Source organism: Ochlerotatus camptorhynchus, unplaced genomic scaffold (assembly GCF_037179485.1).
Source record: "Ochlerotatus camptorhynchus isolate MF236.1 unplaced genomic scaffold, CSIRO-AGI_Acam_v1.1 ptg000062l, whole genome shotgun sequence".
Lineage (NCBI taxonomy): Eukaryota > Metazoa > Arthropoda > Insecta > Diptera > Culicidae > Ochlerotatus > Ochlerotatus camptorhynchus.
The window spans coordinates 12,256,688-12,283,314 of record NW_027040552.1 but is presented as its reverse complement, the minus strand read 5'-3'; the positions used below and the strand labels follow the sequence as shown (position 1 = coordinate 12,283,314).

The following is a 26,627-nucleotide window of genomic DNA, read 5'->3' as shown; positions in this document are numbered from 1 at the left end:
CCTAAATTTTCAAAAAAAAAATATATATATATATATGTATAAAAACATGCTACAAACCATGAAAACCATAAAAAACAAATACAATCAAAGTTCTTCTATACAAAACCCCAATTTTCAAAAAAAAAAAATATTTTTTTTTTCTGAAAAGTAGTTCTAATAACCTTTCATTTGATATTTTGATCATTCAAATCGGCTCAATGGTTCAAAAGTTATGATTTAAAAAAAATGCCATTTATGGAAAAAATAGATTTTTTTGGACCATCCTAACAGCAAAATGGTCACCCTAATGAGAAAATAAAAAAATATGTGTCTAATACTTTTCGATAAGGAACAAAACTGTCAATTGTTACGAAATGCTGAGAACCACTTTATCGTTTTGCTATGGAATGGCTGATTACTAAAATATTTTCAGTAATGAATGCAATACTTGTAGTTCACTGGCTGTGGGAACGCTTGTTTGCTTGTTTGGTACCCGGTTGACAGTTCGATTGGTACTTTTGGCTTCACTTCACTGACATGATTTGAAAACGCGTGAATTTCTAATGCGTATTGCAAAATGCATCGCACGTGTAATTTGATTAAAGATGTAAAACAGTGTAACCAAATAAATTTTAAAATTTTCTCCTGATTACAAAAATCTATAAATATCTGTACAAAAAAACTAAAAACTCTGCAAATTTCTGCAACGAAAAAAATGTCTGTGAAAAAATAAAAGTCTGAAAATTTACAGACATGTCTGTAAATCTGGCATCTCTAGCGTGGAGGTACAGGTGAACGAGGTGGAGATAGTGGGGGAGAAGCCTGTTGGTGATAACTTCTCTTAGGATATGCTCCAGTATTTTTGCTTGAGGACGAGTCAACGTCAAGGGTATCTATTTCGACAAGGTACTCGTAGATCTACCTAGCAAGATAATGATTTTTGTAATTTTGAATATTCACAGGAGTAGTTTTTGGCATGTTTCCATATAGTGTCTTTGCTAATTACCTGCCCAGTGGCAGGTGCGTACGCAACATGTTATACCGTGACAGAGGGCCCAGCACAGCAAAATAAACGATTTGAGCCCGGGACATGCTGTCTACTGTCAAACGCTGCTGTTGGTATATGCCTTGTCACTGGCGTGCTAATAACGCAAGCTGCAAAAATCAACACGCTTCACTGATGCAATGCCGTTCGGCCCATCCCATTAGCACGAAATGTTAAAATTTCTTGTGAATGTGTATTAAATCCAATCAGCTGATTTAGAGTTGGACAGCATCCTTTGGTCATCTACAGCTAGTGCCAAAAAATGATTAAAATTTTGTGAAACCATTTCACATCAAGCCTCATCCATTTCAATCGCATTTAAATAGAAACATAACCTTTAAAATGCTTTTGTCAAAGGAAGAAATCAGGCGTAACATTTGAAAACGGCTCAAAAGCTTTCGTAAACAATAGTTGTAAGGTCATTTACACGTGAAACAAAGTATGCCAACGCAAACCAGTATCACTATCGGAAAGGGGAGAATTTCCCCTACCCGATTATGTTGTTGGTTTGCGTGGGCGTACTTCGGTTCACGTGTAAGGGGCCAACTTTTGTTTACATAAGCTTTTGTGCCGTTTTCAAATGTTACGCCTGAAATAGAAAATAGAAGAGAGGTACACACCCCCCGTAAATACGTTTTAAATCCTAGCCATATTTCGTTCGTTCCTTTTCTGCGCTCTTTCCTACCCTAAACGGGCCACGCTCAATTGAAACACTGCCATTTATCAACTAAATCTAGCTCATATCTTTACGAGCATTTTCAGACATGCCATCAAAATTCTCACTTCTTCTTTCCCGCTTTCTAACTCTCATCGTGCATATATTTTGAAATAAGGAACAAACTTATTCTCTTATGATGCGCCCAGCCTGTTCTTACGAACGGAATAATGGCAAACTGTTATTATTTGAGGGAGGCCCCGGTTGCGTCGGTTTCAAATGTTGCAGAACGTGTCGCCATAAAATTTCGAAGCCCACGTTTCTTTTCGAGAGAAATAATGTCTCAATGTGGACTTTCCAGTGCTGATCCAAAAACATGTCAATCATTCTACCGCGAAACTAAAAACCTTGCACTGAAATAGCTCCTTATGTTTTTGCTGTTTTCTTCCGGCTCTGGTGCTTGAGGAGGACGGTGAAACCGGCGGAAGACCGATCATCTCATAAATATATTATGAGGCTTGGTGGCTCCTTTTTCTCTAGCAGCGCAACGTCAAGCCAAAAAAAAAAATATTTATACGTGGGATGATATTTTGAAATAAAATATCGCGACTGTTGCTGTTTGTTTTCCGTTATTCGTTCTACGGCCAACCCATATCCGTTTGGCTCTATTCGTTTTTCATGGATGTTTTATTTTTTTTAAATGAACAGTAAAATCAACTGAATGTTTTTTGCTCCGTCTTTATTTGTCCTCCACCTCACACTCTCTCTCAATTTAGTAGCCGCCTACCAGCAGCAGATCGTCTGTGAAAACTTTTTCTAGCTGCCATTTTGTTGTGTATCTTATTGAGTTTTGCTTTCGCTATGATTTTGTGTGTGTTCACAGGAAACTTTTTAACAAAGTCATGCTCTTTTTATCGGTGCGGCATTCTTCATTTTTCGACGAAAAATTGATTTCACTGCTCGACCGAACGGCTTTCGTTGCTTTGACAGTACTTTTCCTACTGCTTGTTAAGTTGCAAAAGATTCGCATCAGAAATTCAGTCTGAAGAAAATATTGTTGTTTTGATATCTTGTTTATACTTTCCTGAAGAATGTTTTTTTTTGCCATATCTCTTTGCAGCTACTGCTATCCAATGCCAGTCAGGTTGTGATCCGAAACGTTGGCTTCGGGCTGTCTGGTAACTTTTCCTGCGAGGTCACCGCGGATGCACCCTTGTACTCGACGGCGACCGGACACATCCAGATGCAAGTGGTCGGTAAGTGTTTAACCCTTCGAATCAGACCTGGCTAGACTCTTTTGCTAGATGACATCAGTGCTGTCATGGTAAATTTAGAGATGGCTACACACTGATAATTGTTCTCCCATAATTGTTATTTGGGAATATATAACTGCATATTCACACAATTCAGTTAACTCTAAATGTCATTGGAGTATGGAGGGAACTTGTCTGCAGTTGGCTCGCAATAAATCTTATATACATATTTTAACAGGGAAGAGCACCGTTCGTAACATGTCATCAATTCCTTTTGTTAGCAATCGCTATATGAGACGTAAAATGATTTCACCAATTAGAGTTGACCCAGACCCTCGCCTTGATAGGCCAAACCCATAATCACTAATCTACTCCACCATGCTTGTGTTTCACTGTCTTCGTTTACAAAATATGAATTGAGAAGCGATAATAATGAAACTCTTCGCAGGATTACAGAGGATTTGGCAAAAACGTCTTGAATTCAAGCGAGAATATGAACCTCCACCAGATACCAGTAGACAGGGTGAGTTGAAACGTGACAGTGACTGCTACATTGAGATATTGAAAGTAAGGCAAAGCCCATAAAGTTCCTGCTATTGCGGCATTTTCCTGAAGTTTTCAGAACTAATCTGCAATTCGTATAATTTCCTCAACAATCTATAAACATTTGTGAATTTCTCTGAACTTTCCTGAAACATCTCGTCTCAAAGTACTCACAATTTTAATGGAGTTAATACAACTGCCTGGAAGCTCTTTTGAAGTTTACGAAACTACTCTGATGCTGACGCAGAGATGCCAGATTTACAGACATGTCTGTGAATTTACAGACTTTTATTTTTTCACACACATTTTTTTCGTTACAGACATTTACAGACTTTTTAGTTTTTTCACAGATATTTACAGACTTTTGTAATTAAGGGAAAATTTTAAAATTTATTTGGTTACACTGTTTTACATTAGTAATCCTATGTATAGAGATTCGCAGAAATATTATCAGACGATTTGGCAACGTGATTCGTTTTGTTCACAAAAGCTGGTAACACTTGCCGCGGAGCAAAATGTTCCTGCTTTGAGCGTGACTTTATCGTTTGCCTGTGAGGACCACCCTAGCACAATACTATCACCGTAACAGCCGACCAGATGATGGCTCCGGCTATTGTACTGGCCATCGATCGACCAGCAGTTGATTGTAGATCCAGATCACTTTCGCTTTCATTAGCACACGGGAGATGAGGTGGACGATGAGAGCGAGAGATTCGGTCTATCTCTTGTGAAACTCACCACATACACGATGGGATACTGGGATCGGGTTAGAGAGTAGATAACGGATATTTTGTATTTTAGTTTATAAGTGGCACAAGGTCGAAGACGGTCCTACGAGACCGAGAAATATTATTGTAATTTGTGGTGTAGTCTGTTCAGAATAAATGTAGTGTAGTTAGAGTTTGTGTTTCGTACAAAACTTGTGTGTTAATGTTATTTGTATAATGAAGGAAGAACTTGTACCCTTCACCTGTTGTCCGTAATATGCGGTGAAGATTTGCGTGCCCATCACTGATCAGTTCCCTGTCGATCAATCATCGAACGATTGAGTTGGACACCAACAATCGTTGTTACGCTAGTGTAGAGCGTTCACCTCCACCGAAGTTTCTTCAGCAAGGACCCAGGTAAACCTACATCGTTGTTTACGGAATGAGTTTGTTTGAATTTTTAGTGAACTGGTGAACTATTTTTAACTCTAACCGCGGTCGTGGAAATGCGACGAAGTGTAAAAATGTGAGTTTTTTTTCGGTTTCCGAACTTTGATTTTTATTTGGCTGGAAACAAGCTATTAATCGTGATAATGTATCACCTTTCTAGCACCGCCCATCACTTAAATACGTAGCAAAAAAATAATAATATGTATCAATCAATGTTATTCATGATGAAATATTGAACTCTTTGATTGTTAAAGTGGATACAATATTACACTCATTAAAATGATTTGTTGTCAAGATCTGTGTTCATCGCATAGCGTAATATTACACTACAAACGGAACGCCCAATACGGACCAAATATATTTACGGAGATGAACTAGCCTACGGCTAAAAATCTCCTAAATAAAGAAGAAAACCAATTATGTAATTCCTGACGTTACTGAAAATTACGATAGCATCAGATTGCTGGATTGCTAGTGTATTACAGCTTTCGCATAAATGGAGTACACGTAGTATATAGGATTTGACCTAATAGGGACCAACATGGAATATCTCGCGATCCTGGACATATACAGGGTGCGTGACGAATTTTTGCAGTTAATTTCAAATAGTAATTTCTCATGCTTGTGCATCATGATTTAGATATATTTGGCAGCACTGGATAGCTTATACTGTTAGGTGTAAGATTTAAACAAACAATGTTGAGTAAACGTAAAGATGTCGAAACAAGAGCGCAATCTGTCAGCCGTTGTCGCTTTGTTGCGCGCCGGAGTATGCATGAAAGAAATAATTCGGTCGGTAAATGTGTCTGAAAGAACAGTGTATAATATTTAAAAAGGCTTGGGAAAGTGATAAGACGGAGCACCTGCTCATACTGCTAATAAAGCACAGAAATGGCTTACGGAAAATATTTCGGAAATTTGGGAGGAAGAAATTTGGCCCCCAAGCAGTCCCAATATCAATCCGTTGGATTATTTTGTATAGGGCTTCGTCCAACGGGTAACCAATAGAACCCCTCACACCACACTTAAGTCGCTAAAAGCTAAAATCAAGGCAGTGATGACATATATGGATCGAAACATTTTAAAACGTGCATACTGCAGTTTCCGGAAGCGTCTAACTACAGTCGTCGAAAGGGAAGGCAATTTTTTTGAATAAATTTACTTACAACTTCCATATGTTGCGAAAGAAAATAAATCGCACAAAATACATTGCTAGAATAACTAACTGGTGTATTTTTTCTCAAATGTGCCATTTACTACAAAAATTCGTCACGCACCCTGTAGATGGTTACTGTGTTCGGTAAATATCGATGGATATTTTCTGAATCGGGATGACGTCTACGACCCGTGAATCGATTTCCTACGCCATGTTGAAATCCAAGATGGCGGCTTCCGGTTTCAGAAAAAGTGGGAAATACTGCCAAATACCCTTCAATATGTATATTTTCGGAATCGGGATGACGTCTAGAGACCAACAACTGATATCCAGTGCCATCTTGAAATCCAAGGTGGCGGCTTCCAACTTCAGAAAAAAGTGGGAAATGCTGCCAAATACCCTTCAATGTGGATATTTTCGGAATTGGTATCACGTCTATAGACCGAAAATGGATGTCCAGCGCCATTTTTAAATCCAAGATGGCGGCGTCCGATTCCAGAAAAAGTGGAAAATACTGCTAAATACCCTTCAATATGTATATTTTCGGCTGCCGATTTCAGAAAAAGTGGGAAATACTGCCAAATACCCTTAAATATGGATATTTTCGGAATCAAGATGACGTAGAGCGACCGAAAATCGATGCCCAGCGCCATTTTCAAATCCAAGATTGTGGCTTCCGGTTTCAGAAAAAAAATGGGAAAAACTGTAAAATGCTCTAAAAAAGGATAATTTTGCAACAAAGACGACGTGCAGATGTCTAAAATTGAAATGCCGAAATGGCGTCAGCCATCAATTTTCCGTCTTTTTTAAGGTATTTGAAAGTTTTTTTTTTTTTAAACAGGACTGCCATCTTAGATTCCAAAATTGCGTCGGACATCGATTTTGCCTCTACATATCGTTCCCATTCCGAAAATACCCATATTGTGGGGGTATTTAACATTACTATCCAGTTTATCTGTAACCAGAAGCTTCCATCTTGGAATTCAATATGGGATCAGACAGTAATTGCTAGTCCGTAGCTATCACCGCGAATCCCAAATTACCCACATCCATGAGTGTTTGACAGTATTTCCAACTTTTCCTCTACCCTGTACTTACCATTTTGGCTCTCAAGACACTCATTTTCTATTTCTAGATGTCATTCTCTAGACGTCATTCCTCGTTTAAAAATACTCATATTGAAGGGTATTTGACAGTATTTCTATCTTTTTTTCTGAAACCGTAAGCCGCCATCTTGGATTTCAAAATGGCATCGGACATTGATATTCGGCATTTACATGTCGTCTCAAAAACCCATATTATTGGATATTTGACAGTTTCTCTGAAGTCAATGGCCGCTATCTTGCATTACAAAATAGTGTCAGACATAAATTGTAGTACTTGTTCCAAAAATACCCATACTGTATAATATTTGGCAGTTTTCCGAATCTGAGAGCCGCCATCTTGGATTTCAAAAATGGTATCGGACATCAACTTTCGGCAACTACACGCGTCTTGTACCGAAAATATTCATAAAGGGTGTCCACGATGAAATTGCCACACACAAAATTGATTCGCAAAATTCGAGTTTTCATCCGATTGCCATCAAATTTTCAGGGATTGAGAAAACCATTTTACTCGTATTTTATTTACAGTCCATACGCAAATGCCTTAACCTCGGCCATAAGATTCTGCACAACCTGTGAATCAACCGTTTTTTGCATGTAAACCCATAGTTTCTTCAGTTCCTCGACTGTCTTCACTACCTTAGGTCGTTTAAGAAGGTGCTGCTTCATAATCGCCCAGTACTTCTCGATGGGGCGGAGCTCCGGAGTGTTGGGAGGGTTGAACATTTTCGGCACGAAATTGACCTTATTGTCCGCATACCACTTCAGCACGTCCTTGGAGTAGTGGCATGAGGCCAAATCCGGCCAGAAGATTGTTGGGACGTTGTGGGCCTTCAGGAGAGGAAGCAGCCGCTTCTGAAGGCACTCTTTTATGTACACCTGTCCGTTCATCGTGTCCTGGGTCACGAAAGGTGCACTCCGCTTCCCGCACGTGCAGATGGCTTGCCAAACCAGGAATTTCTTCGCAAATTTGGACATCTTCTGAGTGCGGACATGCTCCGGAACGCTGAACTTATCCTTGGCCGTGAAAAACAGGTTGCCGGGGATCTGTTTGAAGTCGGCCTTCACATATGTTTCGTCGTCCATGATGCAGCATTCAACTTTCGTCAGCATGTTGAGGTACAACTTCCTGGCACGGGTTTTGGCGGACTTGCTCTGCTTCTCGTCGCGATTAGGGGCCTTTTGTACCTTGAACGTTCGAAGCCCAGCCTTAGTTTTGGCCTTCTGGACAAAACTTCGGCTTAGGTGCAGCTTCTTAGCCACATCCCTAACGGACGCGTTCGGATTTCGGTTGAAGGCCCCAACTACGCGGTTGTGATTTTTGGTGTTGTACGGAATACTTTTTCCTTCACTTCTGGGCTTCCGATCGGTGGTCAACCGTTCCTCGAACCGCTTAATCACTCGCGACACCGTGGAATTCGCGATTCCCAACGTTTTAGCGATGGAACGATGGGAGAGATCCTTATTCTCGTGATGAATGCGCAAGATTTTATCACGCACGAGCTGTTCTTTCGACTCCATTTCCGCGAGTTTTGATCACAGGACTTTAAAACTTGCAGGATGTAAATAATGCACTATGAACTAAATCCACCCAAATTTTCATTAAATTCTACCCAACGGTTAAAAAGTTAGAGCAATTTCATAGTGTGCAATTTCATCGTGGACACCCTTTATAGTAGAATTCGACAGCTTTTCAGAAAACAACGGCCACCATCTTGGATTCCAAAATGGCGTCACATCAATTTTCGGGATGTACACGTCGAACCAGTTCAGAAAATATCCATATTATAGGGTATTTAACAGTTTTTTGAAGTCACTGGCCTCTTGGATTTCAAAATGCCGTCGCACATCGATTTTTGGCATCTACATGTCGTCCCCGTTCCGAAAATATCCATATAATAGGGGATTTGATAATTTTTTTCTGAAGTCAATGGCCACCACCTTGGATTCAAAAATGGCGTCAGACCTCGATTTTCGGGATGTAGAGGAAATGTATGTAATGTCGGCCTAAGTGTCCCTAATTTGGGCCCATACATAAATTCAGCAATCGACTAAATTTTCAATAGCAACCAAAGATATTTGTACCGTCCCAATGACGCGTTCATCTCGATACAATTGATAAATAGCAGATTTTTAGCGATGGACCCAATCTTAGATCCATAGGCCAACATCTGAAAGAGGCCATTGTGGGTCTGAATATGTCCACCGTAGTATCTTATCTTATAGTAAAATTCTAATGTGATTTGAGGTGTCACATGATGAGTTTTTGATATAAAGGGTGATACGGTCAAAATTTGGTCAAGGGAAAACGCGTGTAAATCGGTGAAATCGTTTATTTAAAAAATTAAATTAAATTTCTTTTTCAAGTTCAATTAGTATACAATTCAGGAAAAATATTCAGTTAGGCTTCCGCTTTTCCAAATCCGAATTGCCGGGCCTTACGCTTGACCCCTGCCATCAGATTTTGTACAGCCACCTTGTCCACCTTCTTCGTCGCAGAAAGCCAGTTTGCCTTGAACTGCTGCTCGCCCTTAGCAGTTTTTTTTGGTCTTCTTTAGGTTCCGCTTGACAATAGCCCACTATTTCTCAATTGGGCGGAGCTCTGGCGTGTTGGGAGGGTTCTTGTCCTTGGGAACCACCTGCACGTTGTTGGCGGCGTACCACTCCATGGCCTTTTTACCGTAATGGCAAGATGCCAAATCCGGCCAAAACAATACGGAACAACCGTGTTTCTTCAGGAAAGGCAGCAGACGTTTATTCAAACACTCTTTCACGTGAATTTCTTGGTTGACAGTCCCGGAAGCTATGAAAATGCTGCTTTTCAAGCCACAGGTACAGATGGCTTGCCAAACCAGATATTTCTTTGCGAACTTTGACAGTTTCATGTGCTTGAAAAAATCTGCTACCTTTCCCCTTCCTTTTGCCGTATAAAACTCCTGTCCCGGAAGCTGCTTGTAGTCGGCTTTGACGTAGGTTTCGTCGTCCATTACCACGCAGTCAAACTTCGTCAGCATCGTCGTGTACAGTCTCCGGGATCGCGCTTTGGCCGTCGTATTTTGTTTATCATCGCGATTTGGAGTCACTACCTTCTTGTAAGTCGATAGTCCGGCTCGTTTTTTGGCTCGATGCACGGTTGTAGACGATACACCCAGCTTATTTGTGGCATCTCGGAGAGAGAGGTTAGGGTTTCGCTTGAAACTACCGGCAACTCTCTTTGTCGTCTCAGCGGCTTCCGGTTTTCGATTTCCCCCCGATCCAGACTTCCTGGCTGTCGACAAACGTTCCCCAAACACTTTAATTACATTTGTAACGGTTGATTTGGCAACTTTTAGCGATTTTGCCAACTTTGCGTGCGAGTAGCTCGGATTTTCGCGATGCGCGAGCAAAATTTTGATACGCTGCTCTTCTTGCTTGGACGGCATTTTGACAACTGAAGAGTGAATTCCAAAATCAAAATAGGAGCAACATTCTACACACACACACCTTCAAAATGAGGGGTGTTCAGGTTTTTTAAATGCAAAATTGAAAGAAATACGTCAAGTTGATATTGACCAAATTTTGACCGTATAACCCTTTATCAATCTTTTGCGAACTCCCCAGTGGAATTTTTCGGAACCATAATTCCGATCGAGAAAAAATTCAATAAAATTCTATGGAGATCTGAAACACATCTTCTGGAACTTGTTCCACTCAATTGGTCCAGCCATCTATGCGAAAATTGAGTGAGCTACGCTCATACGAACTTACATACATACATACATACATACATATATGCACTTATACAGAAACATTTTCGAACCCGTTGATATAGTCAATTGGTATATGCCATTCGTCTCTCCGGGTCTTGAAACGAAATTGTGTTTGACAAGTGAAATCATAGCCTTGCGGTACACCTTGGTGTACGACCCAAGTAACAATGTTGGTTTTATGAGCGTTCTGAAGGCCATGATTTATACTTGAATAATTCTTTAAAACTTTGATAAAACTTGCAATTTTACTTGGGGAGAATGACAAAAAGGTTGGTATAAGCATATTGTGTTATATTTAACCAAGTTTTTCTCCCCAAGCTATGTAATTATTTTGCGAAATGTATTCATTACATTGTTTGATATATCTTATTTTAAAACCGTAGTTGTAAAATCGTTACAACAGTGTTAGTGTTTAGCACCAATTCATAGTAATTGGCTGTGATGTACAGTATTCTCCATTTCTCGATGATCTTTATTTCGATATTACTTCCTATCTGAATCGTTTCAGCAACCCTAATCCTGAATCATCAACACTTTTTGAGCAGTACGCGTTTAGAATCGTATTTATAAGCTTATAAATAGCTCTTTTGGTTGTCAATTTCTCCATATTTAGGTGGTGGATAGTTGAATCTCTCACTAAGATGTGCTCGTGCCCCCGCTGCTGGCGTGCAAAAGGACTAAATAACTAACGGATTTCAACCCTACCTGGCATTTAATATCGACTCAAATTTAAGTTTAACTTACTCAAACTCTAGAAAACGTAGTTTACTTGTAGATTGAGAAAATTTTGCCGAGCCTCATAAATCTTTTCGAATATGAGAAAAATCGATGAAAAATTTACTCATTCTAGACTAATTTTATATGTACATCGAAATGCTGCTCATACTACAAAAACAAATTCCTGTAAAAGCTCGGAAAGTTTTACTCAGTCTATGAGTTAATTACGTTTTCAAGAATATTAATGAACTAATCTCCACTTTGAGTCGACCTAATTTGTCATGTAATCGTAATTTATCTTTTTATTAATTGCTTTTAACGTATACGGCGTAAATGAAATTGATGCATTCCCAACTCCACTTAGGATCAATTCCTTCCAAATTTACTGACATTTCAAATTTTGCATATTTTTCTTAATTCTCCTGAAGCTCTTGATACTGCTCTATAGCATTTAGTAAAACTATCTTGAGAATCCCTTAACTTCCTTTAAAATCCATAAACTTCTGTTTGGTTCTCAAAATATGTCTGTTCTTTTTTAAACATCTATGAAGATCTCTAGATGTCATGAAAATTTGGGAATCTCTCAAAAATTTCCGCAATTTTCCTAAAATTGATGAACTTCCTAATTCTACTTTTGAATACAAACTTGAACAAGTTAAAATCAAAGACAGCACTAACATTGTTGAACGCCCTAACACAATTATCAATAGGGTTGTTATACCCGTATGTGGTTCTACACACTATGATTTTGTTTCTGTGTTCGGTAAATTTTACCGAAATCAGAACAGCTGAACGTTCGGTAATACTTTGACCTTCATTTTAAAGGCTATTAAATTCGAAAATAATTTCAAATCATGTTCAACCTTGTTCAAATGATCAAATCTTGTCGTTTTAGTGGAGATTTAGTTTCAAAGTAGCTGAAAAGCAATTGAATTGAATTGAATAAATTTTACTGAAAAGTTCAGCTGTTCATATTTTGGTAAAAATTACCGAAGTCGTTGATAATTTCTAAGTGTGTATGCCTCCTAACTAAAAATAAGTCTCGTTCACGAAGCTGTCGAGAAGGTGCATAACATATATTCTGCTGTAGTGAAGGGCAATCCAGGTTATCCTTGACAAGATCGAATACAAATAACCTCTGAAGTTTAGTGCGTCTTCAAGCTAGAGTTTCCATGTCTATAAGTCTGCAACGGCTTATATAGTCAGAAAGATTTACTTGATCATTCCACGGAAGTTGTCGAAGAGCATACCGTATGAAACTAAGTTGAACCCTTTCCATTCTGATGACCTGCTGTGCATGCTATGGCGACCATACACTAACAGCATATTCCATGATGCTGCGAACACTTGAACAGTACAGTGCCTTGAGAGCATATATATCGGTTAAGCCACTTGTATTGCGACGAATAAATCCCAGAGCCGCAAAGGCCTTTGCGGTAGTTATGCTGACATGCTCGTTGAACTGGAGTTTACTGTTCACAGTGACCCACAGAGGTCACGTATTGCTTGAACACGTGATGAGCTGATGGAGTATTCAAACTCTGTTGAGGATTGTCGGCGAGAAAACGAAATGACTTTGCACTTTTGGATGTTAAGTTCCATTTCTTTCTCACAGCACCATAGCCATAGCGTGGACAGTTCAGATTGTATGCAGTACAGGTCCTTAAACTGTCAATAGAAAATATCAGCATTGTTCCCTAGTTTGAAGTGGTTAAGACTAGGGTTCTGATGCATGGTCATTATCGGTGTCATACCTTAATTTTGTTGCTAAGGAATCCAATTTTGACTGACAAAGGGGCGCACCTTTGCAGGGTGTTTCAACACTCCGAAGGGTATAAATAGCGGGACATTTCAATTAGAGTCGGATCCTTGCGATAGTTGCAAGAATCTGTAAAAAAATCGAATACTTCATCATTTCTCAATAGTGATGGAGTAATACGAAATGCACTAAACTAAGGACACGGGATATACTACAATAGATCAATTTACTGGTCGCACTAGTGTTAGGTCCCGAACAGAGGAAAAAGAATGTTTAGTTCTCCAGGTGAGAGTAAGTAAATGTCCGGACGAAGGAGGACATTTTGCTATGCTACATTAGGCTTTTTCTTCTTCGCTTCACTGGATTAAACCATCAAATATTCTAGACGTTTATCCTATTGTACAATTTCAAGATTAGAGGCTATTATCGTGATTTGAAGCAATTTTGAACTCGACTGTAGGTTAAGACTGTCGTTTACAAGGGTAAGATGAGCGGTATATGTTCAACCGAGGCTCAAATATAGTATACTACATACGCTTTTCTACTCATTTGCTCTTCACTGGCTCCAGTTGGAATCTGAGGTTACGTATTGTACGTTTTGAGGCGCACCGCTTCAGGATTTGCTGCTGTCTGGCTTCGCTAGTACCACTGTTTCTTCTCACAGGTGAGTTGAACACCATATGTTCAGCCAAAATAGACAATTCTGCATACTACATCGACTATTCCTTTCGATTCTCGGATTACTCAACGTTTCACTAAACTTCGAGTGGAGCAACTCATCACTAGTACCTACCAACGCACTAGATCTTCGTTCTTCGTTTTAGTAACGTGACTCTTCTGGCTAGCAACCTTCTTTATAATACCTTACTGACTAATGTAGTTTAACGACGCTCGAAAACCTTTGAGTTTAGACTTCAACACCTTCATGGAGTGTGTGGACCTGGTAATCTTCGTTGACATGGTTGTTGTCGGAGGAATCACGGTACGGAAACGAAGAACCAAGAGCCCGTCAGTTGTCACTACCAGATAAGGCCAAAACCAAATGGTTTGTTGTGGTCCGAAGACCATGAACGTTTGTTGTTTGGATGAAGGATCATGTGAGTTCGATCGTGTTGTTTTGCTAGATAGTGTTCATTTTGGTGGTGTTAAGCGCTATTTATCATCCAGTGTTTTGGTTTGTTCTTCAGCCATCAATTCCATAACATTGTTAGTGGACGATATGGCATTACGAAAATTAGCGTTGGATATCATTTTCTCACAGATCAGTGTTCACTGGGCTGTCAACATGAGCAAGCTACTCCCGATGTGTGTCGCGCGATCGTCTGCTTACTAGGCAGCAACCATTGTGTGGTACTCCTCATTGTTCTTCTTCAGCACTTCTTTCGATCGATGCGACGTCGACTTTGGAATGCAACCGTTTTGTGATGAGTGTGTGGGTAATGACCACGTTTTGCAGCCATTGCTGCAATGGAAGCGGTCTTCCTACCGTTGGCGATACTGCCATACAATGAAACCACTGGAAGCGGATCGCGTTCTAATGGAGGAGGCATATTGGATAGCGGAAGATAAAGTGTTTATTGTGTTGTACCTTTTGACTATTGCTTTACGATTTGTATAGTGAACAAGGATCCTCGGCTCTATAAAGTTAATTCGATTAAGCCTTATCAAATAGTGTATTCAACGTAAACAGAAAAAAAATCTGAATTTTACTGGTGGTGTAAACATTTATGCATGTAAACTTCCTTTTCACGTCAACTAGGTGGACATTTGCATTCAATAGGGTAGAGCGCTACTTCGTCGTAATCGCCCATTTCCGTACTATCGATCAGAAAAGATCAATAATATTCACCGTGCACAAATCAATAATAGGTTTGTTCCTATGCGTTAGTTCATAAGCTACAACATGAATCCTATTAGAGCCAAGGTTGCAAATACTCATTTCAGCTAATACAATGTTTTTTTAATTATGAAATAATTAGATGCTATGACCATATTTTGAATTGGTAAGACACAAGAAGAGGTTGCAAAGAATGTGTTTGACATATTAAACCTGTTTATTTCACTTCATGAGAGTCACAATCAGCGATTTTTCACACGCTCACTCACTCACTCACTCACTCAGCGATCAGCGAATCGCTGATTGTGACTCATAGAAAGTAAAATTTAGAGGTTTTATGTTTGAAACGCATACTTTGTAACCTCTTCTTGCAAGTTACAAGTAAACCATGTCATCATACCATCTTTTGGTTTTATTATTCCGAAAAACATTATTTTAGCTGAAATGAGTATGTGCAACCTTGATTAGAGCGCATTGTATGAATATTTACGCTCATTGTTCTCAAAACAAAAGAAGCGCTCCTAGCGAATCCCCTTTTTTCTACGTTAATCCGTAGGACGAATAAAATCTAATGGCGTTTCAATGCGCTTGGATGGAATTGAATCTCGTAGGACGAATTTAGAATCAAGAAGCAGTATTAGATTTTAAACAATTTCTCAACAATTTGTGACTCTTTCGCAAATCCAACGGTACGTATGGAAAGGGAATAAATTTAGAAGTCATCTTTGACAGAAACATTCCATTTTTTGTTCAGACCCGTTCAAAAAAGAGAGGTAAATGTGGGTTGTGCTTAGTAGGACGGAAATTAGATCAAAAACCTTATATGTAATATTTCATGATAGGGGGAATGGCTTTAATGTTGGCCTATGGATCTAAGATTGGGCCCACCGCTAAAAATCAATTTTATCTAGATGAACGCGGTATTGGGACGGTACTAAAGGATATTATTTGTCGCTATTGAAAATTTAGCCGATTGTTGAATTTATGTATGGGCCCAAAAAGGGGCATTTAGGCCGACATTACATTCATTTCCCCTATGTCTCATAAATTTGCACGGAAATTTTCCCTACCTTTTGTAAACTGTGTTCTTCACGTGAGTTGCTGGAATAAGTTTGCTTCAGATCCTGTTTAATAGCCGCAGCTTGACAACCTCACACGTACACCGACGCCAATTAGCAGTCACATTTCTTGCCATTTGGTAACGGAACACCAAACCAACGAGCGGGCAATGTTCAACAACACGCAACATTGCCATCATCCAACACCCCCTACACGCCGGAACAAGCACGACAAAGTCTTTGATTTTGTCACATTACTATCGCACTTCACCACGGTGACGGCACCCAACCCTCCGCAGAAGCCATTCCTGAATCTTGAATACATAATAAACTATCGAAACGAAATTTATTCGCTCGATTAACAACAAGTCGTGTCGTGTTTCGGGCGGCTCAAGAGCGACGCCAAGGAGTGTTTCTTAGTATGAAGACCCACTCGAGACTGTGAAACTAGCTTTGTGCTAGGATCCTGGAAGACATACACGCGCGTTGGCAAGAAAGCCTACATTAATAATACATAGCTTCACCTGTTTTGCCTGTACAGGACGAACTGGATCATACGTTGCATATAAGAGAGCAAGCGAGAGATGCTTATTAAGCGAAAACCCATTGTGTACGTTTTGGCCTCTTATCAGCTTCTGGCTATTCCGGTTCCGTAACCCAAGGAACGAGGACGAAGACGGAGGGAGTTTGCTTTCTACGAAACAAAGACATTATCTTAACGCAAACAAGATTGTTATTAATAGCTAGTCAAGCATGAGGAATCGCACATCGCTTTTCTGCTCTCCGGAGCCTCTTCCCCTGTCGGATTAGAACGTATCCTTTCGTGTAGGATAATATGCGGGCGCCACCGCCCGGTGGCCATCCGAGCGAATGCTAAGTACGTACAGCGTCTATTTATCTTGAAAAGGCGGCGAATATGTTAATCTTATGTTTGGGCTTATGAAGACAAATAGATTATATCGGGATCGGTACGGCATCGAGTTGTGAGCCTAGCCAGTTTACCGATAGCCGGCAGGAAAGTCGATGTAAGTTTGGCTACGGCACTATCATTCGATTCGCATCTAGCTCTGGCGCTGGCACTAAGTGGAAAATTGGTTACCTGGCATTTAATGGCTTCGTGATAATGAAGTATTGCTGTTTAGTAGATCGCAACGTGGAATGGGGAATTCGTGTATCACAATGCTGATAGTATCGATGTACTTTGAGAGGCCTATTAGTTTAGATTAGGAGCTATGCAGATACCGAAGTGTGAACCGTTCCGAGCATTAATTTCCAAATAAGTTACCCTTTGCGTAATGACTTCGCTTTAATTCGTTTGTCTTCGCGAGTAATTCGCTAAAAAAAAAAACCTTCAAAATGGGCTGGGCTTTGATTGCTATCAAAGTAATATACTGTTATTAAAAGGTTGCCAACAAGGTTTCTTATGATTAAAACGGGTCATGCAGTCTTGCCGTTTTTAAATAAAGGTAGCATAGGTGCCACTCCCAAATAAGACCATTGGCGGACCTCAGAATGACATTCGTCGTAATATGGAAAGTGAAACCTCGTTTACTCGTGAAATGTGGGCTTCCCTCCCGGGCTATGGGAGCAGCTGGATTTCTACATTAAGCAGGGCCTTCGCTGCACCATTCAACGGTGCACGGAAGGCTACAAACTGATGGTCCCGGCCGAAAAACACTTCAACGCAGTTCAGGCCCTCTTGGACAGAATGAAGCTGGAGTACTTCTCCCACGACATCGAGGCCACCAAGCCGCTGAAAGTGGTGCTGCGCGGGCTCCACGACATGGACACCACCACCTTAATGGACGAGATTAAGGCGAACGGCCTCAAGCCGGTCGAAGTCCACAAGATGACCCGCAGCAAGGCCATCAAGTATCGTGACCAGCTCTACCTGGTCCATCTGGAGAAGAACTCCACAACCGTGAAGGATCTCCAGACGACACGCACACTGTTCCACATCGTAGTGAAGTGGGAGCGGTATAAACCCACCCACCGTGGCGTCACTCAGTGCTCGAACTGCCTATTGTTCGGGCACGGCACCAGGAATTGCCGCATGGCCAGCCGCTGCATCAAATGCGGCAAAAACCACAAGATAGACAACTGCGACAGCATCGAGGAAGCCACTCCCACATGCGCCAACTGCGGTGCCGCCCACAAGGCCACGAGTAAGGCCTGTCCGAAGCGGGCCGAATACGCCGAGATCCGGAAGAAGGCCTCGTCCAACAGCCAGCCCGGTCGCAAGAAGGTTCCAGAAAACAACGCGCAGAACTTTCCTCCGTTATCACCGGTCCAATCACGGCCAATTCCAGTGTTGCCGCCGCTCCCGCTCAACCAACAGTTGGCTGCCGCTGCAGTACCCGGTCAAGCCTCCGGGCCATCGACGGATCCCCCTGCTCCAGGATTGGCCGGTACAACCGGTGAAGCTACAGACGATTCTCCGCTGTCAACGGATGAGATCGTCACACTGTTGGCCCAGGCCATCATCATCAAGCGCACCTGCGCAACAAGAACACAACAGCTCCAAGCTATCATCTCCTTCGTCGCTAATTATGGACCGTGAACCCATAAAGATCGCCAACTGGAACGCTCGCTCCGTAGGGGCGAAAAACATTGAGCTTGCAGACTTCCTCCGCAAGCACGACATCGACGTGGGCCTTCTCACCGAGACCCACCTCAAGACCGGTGACAGCTTCTGGCTGCCCGACCACAGCATTGTCCGGCTTGATCGCACCAGCTCCAGGGGGGGCGGTGTCGCGGTCATCATCAAGAAAGGCATCAAGTACTGCACCCTACCCCACTACCGCACTTCCATCATCGAGGCCGTTGGCGTAGAGGTGGAAACATCGACCGGAAACGTCCGGTTCATCGCCGCCTACTGCCCCCGGCAATGTACCGTTAGCAATGCTACAGCACAGCAGTTCAAGAACGACCTTGCCATCATAACCCACACCAATGCCCGCTTTGTAATCGGAGGGGACCTGAACGCCCGGCACGAGGCCTGGCGGAACTACCATCAGAACCAGAACGGCCGCCTGCTATTCGACCATTCCCAGCATGGTCTCTATTCCGTCTGGTTTCCGGACGAACCAACCTTCACATCACCGACGGGCAACCCATCGACGCTGGACCTGTTCTTGGCAAACACCAGATTAGCCAAGCCGGTTGCCGTCAACGACCTGAGTTCGGACCACCAACCGGTGCTGACCGAGCTGGGCTACAACGTGGCCCCTGCACCGTGCCAGCGGAAGGACTACCATCGAGTCAACTGGGTTCAGTTTCGACGCGTGGTCGACCGCCACATCGACAACCCACCGCTCGACACAGTGGATGACATCGACCGGGCCCTGGAGGGTCTCCATCAAGCCATATCCGTGGCTGACGAAGAGTGCGTTCGACGAGTTCCTGTGAGGGGTAAGTTTCAAGCAATTGATTCCCACACCAAACTCTTGATTCGGCTCAGAAATGTTCGTAGACGCCAGTTTCAGCGGACTGGGGATCTGCAGCGTAAATACGAAATGGTCGATCTGAATCGGCAGATCGCTTCCAGAATGGTCTCAATCCGGAACGAGAGTTTCGGGCGGCTCGTTCAGAACCTGGACGACCGTTCCAGACCATTCTGGAAGGTTGCCAAGGTGCTGAAGTCTCACCCCAAGCCCATTCCACCACTTAGAGTCAATGACGAACGGCTTATCACCAACGAAGAGAAGGCCAATGCAATTGGGGAGCACATTGCCCAGTCGCATTTGCTTGGCTCTACAATCCCAAGTCCACTCGAGAACCAGGTTGTGCAGTGCGTCCAGACGTTAGATGCCTCCCCTTGTGCCGTCCCTCCAGAAGAACGGATTACAGAGGAACAAATTTGCTCAGCGCTGAAACACAGTACGAACATGAAGGCTCCCGGGTTTGACGGAATATTCAACCTAGAGTTGAAAAATCTCAGCGCGAGGGTGCACTCGCTGCTGGCTGCCATCCTCAACAGATGCTTGGAGCTGCACTACTTTCCAAGCATCTGGAAGGTGGCAAAAATCATCCCGATCCGCAAACCTGGGAAAGACCCTTCACTACCGTCAAGCTACAGACCGATTAGCCTGCTCTCAGCGCTGAGCAAGCTGTTCGAAAAATTGATCCTCAGCCGACTAAACAAGTTTGTGGAGGAACATGACATTCTTCTTCCGGAACAGTTCGGGTTCCGTAAGGGGCATTCCACCAATCATCAGCTAGTGCGGGTGATGAATAACATCCGGAGTAACAAAGCTGTATCCAAGTCCACAGCCATGGCCTTGTTAGACGTCGGAAAGGCGTTTGACAATGTCTGGCACGACGGACTTATATACAAGCTTTGTAACTCCAACTTTCCACCATACCTTGTGAAAATCACCCGTAACTATCTCCAGCAAAGGTCGTTCAGGGTGTCGTTGAATAGTTCCCTTTCGGGACAATTTCCGATCCCAGCAGGTGTTTCGCAAGGGAGTCTGCTGGGACCACTGCTTTACAGCATCTACACGTCGGACATCCCTCCTCTAGGAGACGGTTGCGTGTTCTTTCTGTTTGCAGATGACACCGCGATAGCTGTCAAGGGTAGGATGCCTCGTGAAATTACGAACAAGCTCCAACGATGCCTTGACACCTTTACTGATTATGCCACCACGTGGAAAATCAAAATCAACGCCTCGAAAACCCAAGCGATCATGTTCCTTCACAGACAATCACCAAAACTTAAACCGTCTCCCTCCTGTACCGTAATAATGGATGGTACAAGGGTCGAGTGGTCCACTGATGTTACTTATCTCGGGATGTTGTTCGATGAGAAGCTCCTGTTCCGCTCGCACATAGAGAAAACCCTAGTTAAGTGCTCCGCCTTGGTTAGGTGTTTGTATCCGCTCATTTGCCGCAGATCCCGCCTCTCAAGGCAAAACAAACTGGCTGTTTACAAACAGATCATAGCCCCCGCGATCTTCTATGCCGCCCCGGTGTGGGAATCGTGCGCTCAGACCCACAGGAACAAAATCCAGGTTGCACAGAATAGAGTGTTGAGGATGATCCTAGATCGTCCATTCGACACAAGAATAGCAGTCCTCCATCAAGAGGCAGAAATTCCCAAAGTAGATTCCAAAATTGATGATATGACAACTAAATTTATTCAAAAATGCAATCTTTCTGAACATGCTTTAATAAGCAATTTGTACATAGTAGGTTAAGTGTATATAGTAGAGTAGGTTAGTTTTAAGCTGTAAATAGTAGTATTAAGTAGTTTCTCTTCAAATTCTAAAAACAAAACAAACCAATCCCACCAAGGTGGTCGACCGTGTACTAAGTCTAGGACTAATTCTGTAAAACAAATTTTGAATTTTGCCCATACCTAAAGATGAAGAAAGCAATTAAATCACTTAGTAAAAATTTATATGGTAATCGTCCAAGTTAAACTAAAATAAAGATCATTTAAACTAACTAAACTACTCGTGAAATGTTAATCGGATGCATTTTAAATGATTCGGGCGTAATTAGATACTTCAGAATCAGTACGTTTGGCATATTAAAACAATATAATTCGTAGTTCTGGTGCAAGGCGTAACAACCAGATGCATCATAGAGTTAAAAGTTGGAGTTTGACTTCAGTCATCATTTGACTGTCGAGTGATAATCAGGAGTGTTCATTGCGTTGTACACTGAAAAAAAAAATCTTACTCAGAGAGTGAGTAACTTTTACGCTTTTAAAAATGTCTTCATACGAATGAGTAAAAGTGACGCACTTTCTGAGTAAGATTCATTTTCGGTGTACAATGCAACGAACACACCTGTAAAGAGTTTAGTTATGAAAGTCACTTTATTCCAAAACAATATCCGACACAACAAATTAGAAAATCGAACAAAAATTTCGTAGTCCTACGTCGTGTCTTGTACACCACCCTCCAACTTTTTAGAAAGGGTGTTCCATTAAGCCTTTCCTATCTTTAAAGTTTAATAAAGCAAAGTGTGTGTGAGATATTTACGAGATTTATTTTTCGGTTGAAAGGCCTATCCATACCATTATGTGTGGAATATGACATTGTTCAAATGGGCGCCTTCGCTGCGCTTGGCGTGCATCCGAGAGGTCCAATTTTCTATGACTCTGGCGCACAAATCGCGCTAAATCTCGTTTATGGCTCGAGTAATGTTGGCTTTGAGGGCACCGGTGGTTTGAGGCTTATTGGCATAGATCTGCAACTTAACATAACTCCACAAGAAAATCACAAAATCTGTGTAGCACGTTGCACCGTCCTGTTGGAACCACAAATCGTTCACATCCATATCGTCCAATTTAGGCCAGAAAAAGTCGGTAATCATCGACCTGTAGCCAGGGCTGAATATACTCATAACAGCTAAAATACTACTTTTCGAAATTATGAAACTATGAAGTATTAAAATAATAATTTGTTTATGCAAGATGCAAGTAGAGGAGGTAAAGTTTTTTGTGTGACACATGAAATCTGTCAATTTCGCTTCCAGAGTGTCACAATTAGCGATAAGCTGTAAAGAATAGTACTCACTAATGAAGATTACTCATTACTGCTGAAATAGCTAGTTGTGACCCTCTGAAAGCAAAATTGACTGGTTTTAGTGTCACTTCGGGTTACCGTGGTCTACCGTAGGACTGACTTCGAGGGAATGGCAACCGAGATCGTGACGCGAATGCTGCCTCTTCTATTTTCTCGAATACCTCGAATGACCTCTTTGTACCCATGACAACTCCACCCATATCTAGTAACCCTCCTTGGACCAACCACCGACTCAAGTGACTGAAGTCATCCAAACGAGCTGCATTGAAGAAATTTTGTAAACTTCGAACGGATGCATCGAAGAGGAAGAACAACCTCGTTAACAAAAGGTACAAGCGGCTCAACAAACAGATTTATTAAGCGCATCAGCGCCATCTACAAACTAGACTCAAAGCAAATCCCAAGAGCTTCTGGAATCATGTGAACGATCAACGGAAGGAATCGGGCTTACCATCTACCATGTACAATACGGATCGAGCAGAGTCAGATACGGAGGGAATCACTGAACTGTTCATGTCACAATTCAGCAGTGTCTTCGTCAAAGAAAATTTACCTAGCGAGCACATCGTAGCCTGCCGTAAGTGATGTTCCCGTACTTTCTGCTGTTGGGCCGCATCCGCCTATCTCGACTAATGATGTTCGTAGAGCAGGCCTTCGTTTGAAAAATTCTTTCAGCACTGGCCCTGACGGAATCCCTTCCGCGGTTATTAAGAACTGTATTGGAGTGCTGGCGGCTCCTTTAGCATCCATCTTTAACCTCTCTTTGGATTCTGGGATCTTTCCCGACTGCTGTTTTCCCTGTCTTCAAAAAAGGGAATAAGCAGTCGGTGTCCAACTACCGTGGTATCGCTGCTTTATGTGCGTGCAATCTCAAAACATTTTGAACTATTTATTCTAGATTATTTAAAACACACATGCTCTAGTTACATCGCGACTTAACAACACGGCCGAAGAGGTTGACCGCTACAAATCTCGTTCAATACACATCATCAATCATACGCGAAATGGAAAGAGGTCATCAAGTGGATGCTATCTACACCGGTCTTTCTGCTGCTTTTGATAAACTCAATCACGAGATTGCAGTGGCCAAACTAGGCTTTCACGGTTCCCTTCTTGATTTTTCTCAACCGTTCGCTGTTTCTTCTGGCAGTCATCTGGGACCGTTCATATTTTTATTGTATCTCAATGACGTTCACTCTTCGATCCGTTGCCTGAAGCTGTCTTATGCTGACAATTTCAAACTATACTTTGTCATCAAAGCTCGAAGTGATGCATTGTTTCTTCAGCAGCAGCTGGACGTTTTTGCTGTTTGGTGTGACAAGAACAGGATGGTATTAAATGCTTCTAAATGTGCCATTACTACGTTTCCCAAGTAACAATTCAGTAACCATTTGGCATTCACTCTGATTTATGATGGTTTTATAACGGCAATGAACAATCCGTTTAGTTTGAATACAGTATTTCAACGTGTAAAACATTCCTGCTTAGTAATTCAGCCTTTTGCTGTTTTAAAAACCTTTTTTAGTCTGGCAAGAAAGTCAAAAACTGTCTTGTTTGAAAAATAAATTTAAAACAGTTCTCAACCCCTCCTTAAAACTGTTCTGTAATTCAAGCATAAACGTCATTAGCAATTGTTGATTTATGTCTTGATTTAATACTTTATAAGCATGTTCTATCATTATAAAAGCAACCATAAAACCCTTAGGTTAAGCATTAGAGCAAAAAGCATTTAGTGTTGCTTTTTAGGCTTTTTAAAGTGCATCATCAACTCTCATTACTCTGTTTACAAATTGAGTTTAAAAGATTGTTTCTCATATTTAATAAAAGCCAAACTTATGACAAGGAAATCTTGAAGAATAGACGAGGTAGGAGGAAAATTTCAAGTCAATTTAAGCAAAATTTAAAATAACCAGCACACCATCAACGACTGACCATCTGGCGAAGAAGAGTAAAGTGAGCGTGGCCATCGAATTCATAAAATATTGTCGAAAGATTAAAAACATACCAGCTTTCTCTAGATCTTGCGAATAGATGACATTCGAAATAACACCCGACAGCAAACCACTGAAACTGTTAGTTAGCGGAGATTTGCTGGTTTCCGATCCATAGCAGCGATTTTGTTCGGCAAAGATTCAAGTCTTCGAAAATTTCATTCAAGCGTACATCCCTGCATCGTTGGATGGTGCACTTCTGTAACCATCCGGAAGAAGGGGATCTTTTTCGGGAACGATTGCGCTTCCAGCTGTTCGCAATGCGAAATGTTCTAAAACAATATCGCAAACTAACTGAGTAACTGCTCGCAATCCATCGGGAGAAAACCTCCTTTAAGAACCCTGGATCCCACAGCGCAACTATCGAAAGATAAAGAAAAAACTTTGACGTTTAACTTTGCCTCCAAAATTGCTGCCATAAATCAGAACAGGTTAGGATCAAGCAAAATGGGTTTAAATAAGTACAGTTCAGCCTACAAGTTTTCTTCATAAAAGCCAAATTTTTAACAACAGACCCATGAAAATCAACTTTATGCCACCGCCATGCTAGAATTAGTTTGCTTGTTTTTAACAATCTTAGATTTTCAATCTACATATCCTCGGATATAACAATATTTTGGTAGATTTAGTAATGAGCAAACATTTAAATGCAAAAATCATTAAAAAAAATCTCGCCCAAGCTCGATCTGAAGATTTTTTTTTGCGATGTAAAGTAATTACTCAAATTTAAGTTTTACGAAGGCGGACTTATTTTTTTCATTTAGTAAGGCACATAAAAATAGCCCACTTAAAGAGATCTATTGTAATAAATTTAGATATTCAATGTGATTTTTATACCATCAGTTTCTATTATAATTATTTTGATAAGATTGGATTCATAAATCCTTTTCTATCCTGATTGATGCTTTCCTAGTGGATTTAGCAAGCTTGAAGAGCTTCGAGAATACACCCTTTAGAACCTTCTCCAGGGTGGGCCAACTAGAGATATTTTAGTCGTAATGAGGTTTTGGTGGATGCTTTAATGACAAAATTGTCTTGACCAAGGTTTTATGAATGTTGTTTTATCGTTGCTCTGTAGTATTTCATAAAACTTAAAATGTTTTTTGGGTTTCCAGGAAAAAAAATCACCTATCTGTTATGTTTACAGCCTGCAGGAGCAAATATTAAGCCATGAATCATCCATTAAAGACATAGGCGTCCTACTTGAGTCACAACTAACCTTCAAGGACCATGTGGCTTATATTTCCGCTAAGGCATCTTCTCAACTTGGTTTCATTTTTCGTTTCGCCAAAGACTTTAGGGACGAAAAATAATTTCGAAAAGTAGTATTTTAGCTATAATGAGTATGTTCAGGCCTGCCTGTAGCTATTTCCGTTGACAGTGATGACCTAGCCAGCGTCGTTTTCGAAGAAGTACAGAGCGATAACGCCTCCGACCCAAAATGCACACCAAACAGTGACTTCCTGGGGATGCATTGCCACTTGCTGGACCTCGTGTGGATTGGCCTTGTCCAAAATTCGACAATTCTGCTTGTTCACGTACCCGTTCATCCAGAAATGGGCCTCGTCGCCGAAGAAGATTTTTCGGGCAAAATCGGGGTATATTTCCAACTGCTCCTATTGGACGCTCCAAATGATCGTTATGCTTGAGCTCCTGGGTCAATTGGATCTTGTATGGGTGCAGACCCAAGTCTCGACGCAGAATTCGATAAGTTGAAGCCTGCGAGAGGCCCCGTTCTTGTGCGCGGTGCGGAATCGACTGCTGTGGGTTCTCCTGTACACTTTTGCGTACAGCGGTGATATTCTCGGCAGAACTTGCGTTCCATTGACGTACGGGTGGTGGTTGAGCTTTTACACAAACCAGTTTCCCCCACCACATTGCGAATAATCCTCTCGGTTGGACGATTATTGCGACCGTAAAATGGGCGAAGCGCTCGGAACGTTGCTCGCAAAAAACACTTACTTTGATAAAACAATGTTATCATTTGCACGTGCTGTTTGATGCTATAACCACAGACGTAACTCTTTGAAAAACTTGTTCTTGAAAACATAGTATCTCAAAACTTATAACCTCAGTAACGACATAT

General features: G+C 41.5%; 1 protein-coding gene across 1 annotated transcript in view; it reads left to right on the top strand.

Annotated features, from left to right (window-relative positions):
* The window catches only part of LOC135696859 (uncharacterized), a 616,504-nt gene that overhangs the window by 313,895 nt on the left and 275,982 nt on the right, over window positions 1-26,627 (top strand). The window contains exon 4 of the mRNA XM_065216396.1: window positions 2,800-2,935. Within this exon, the coding sequence (XP_065072468.1) occupies window positions 2,800-2,935 (136 nt within the window). The remainder of the gene's footprint in view (window positions 1-2,799; window positions 2,936-26,627) is intronic.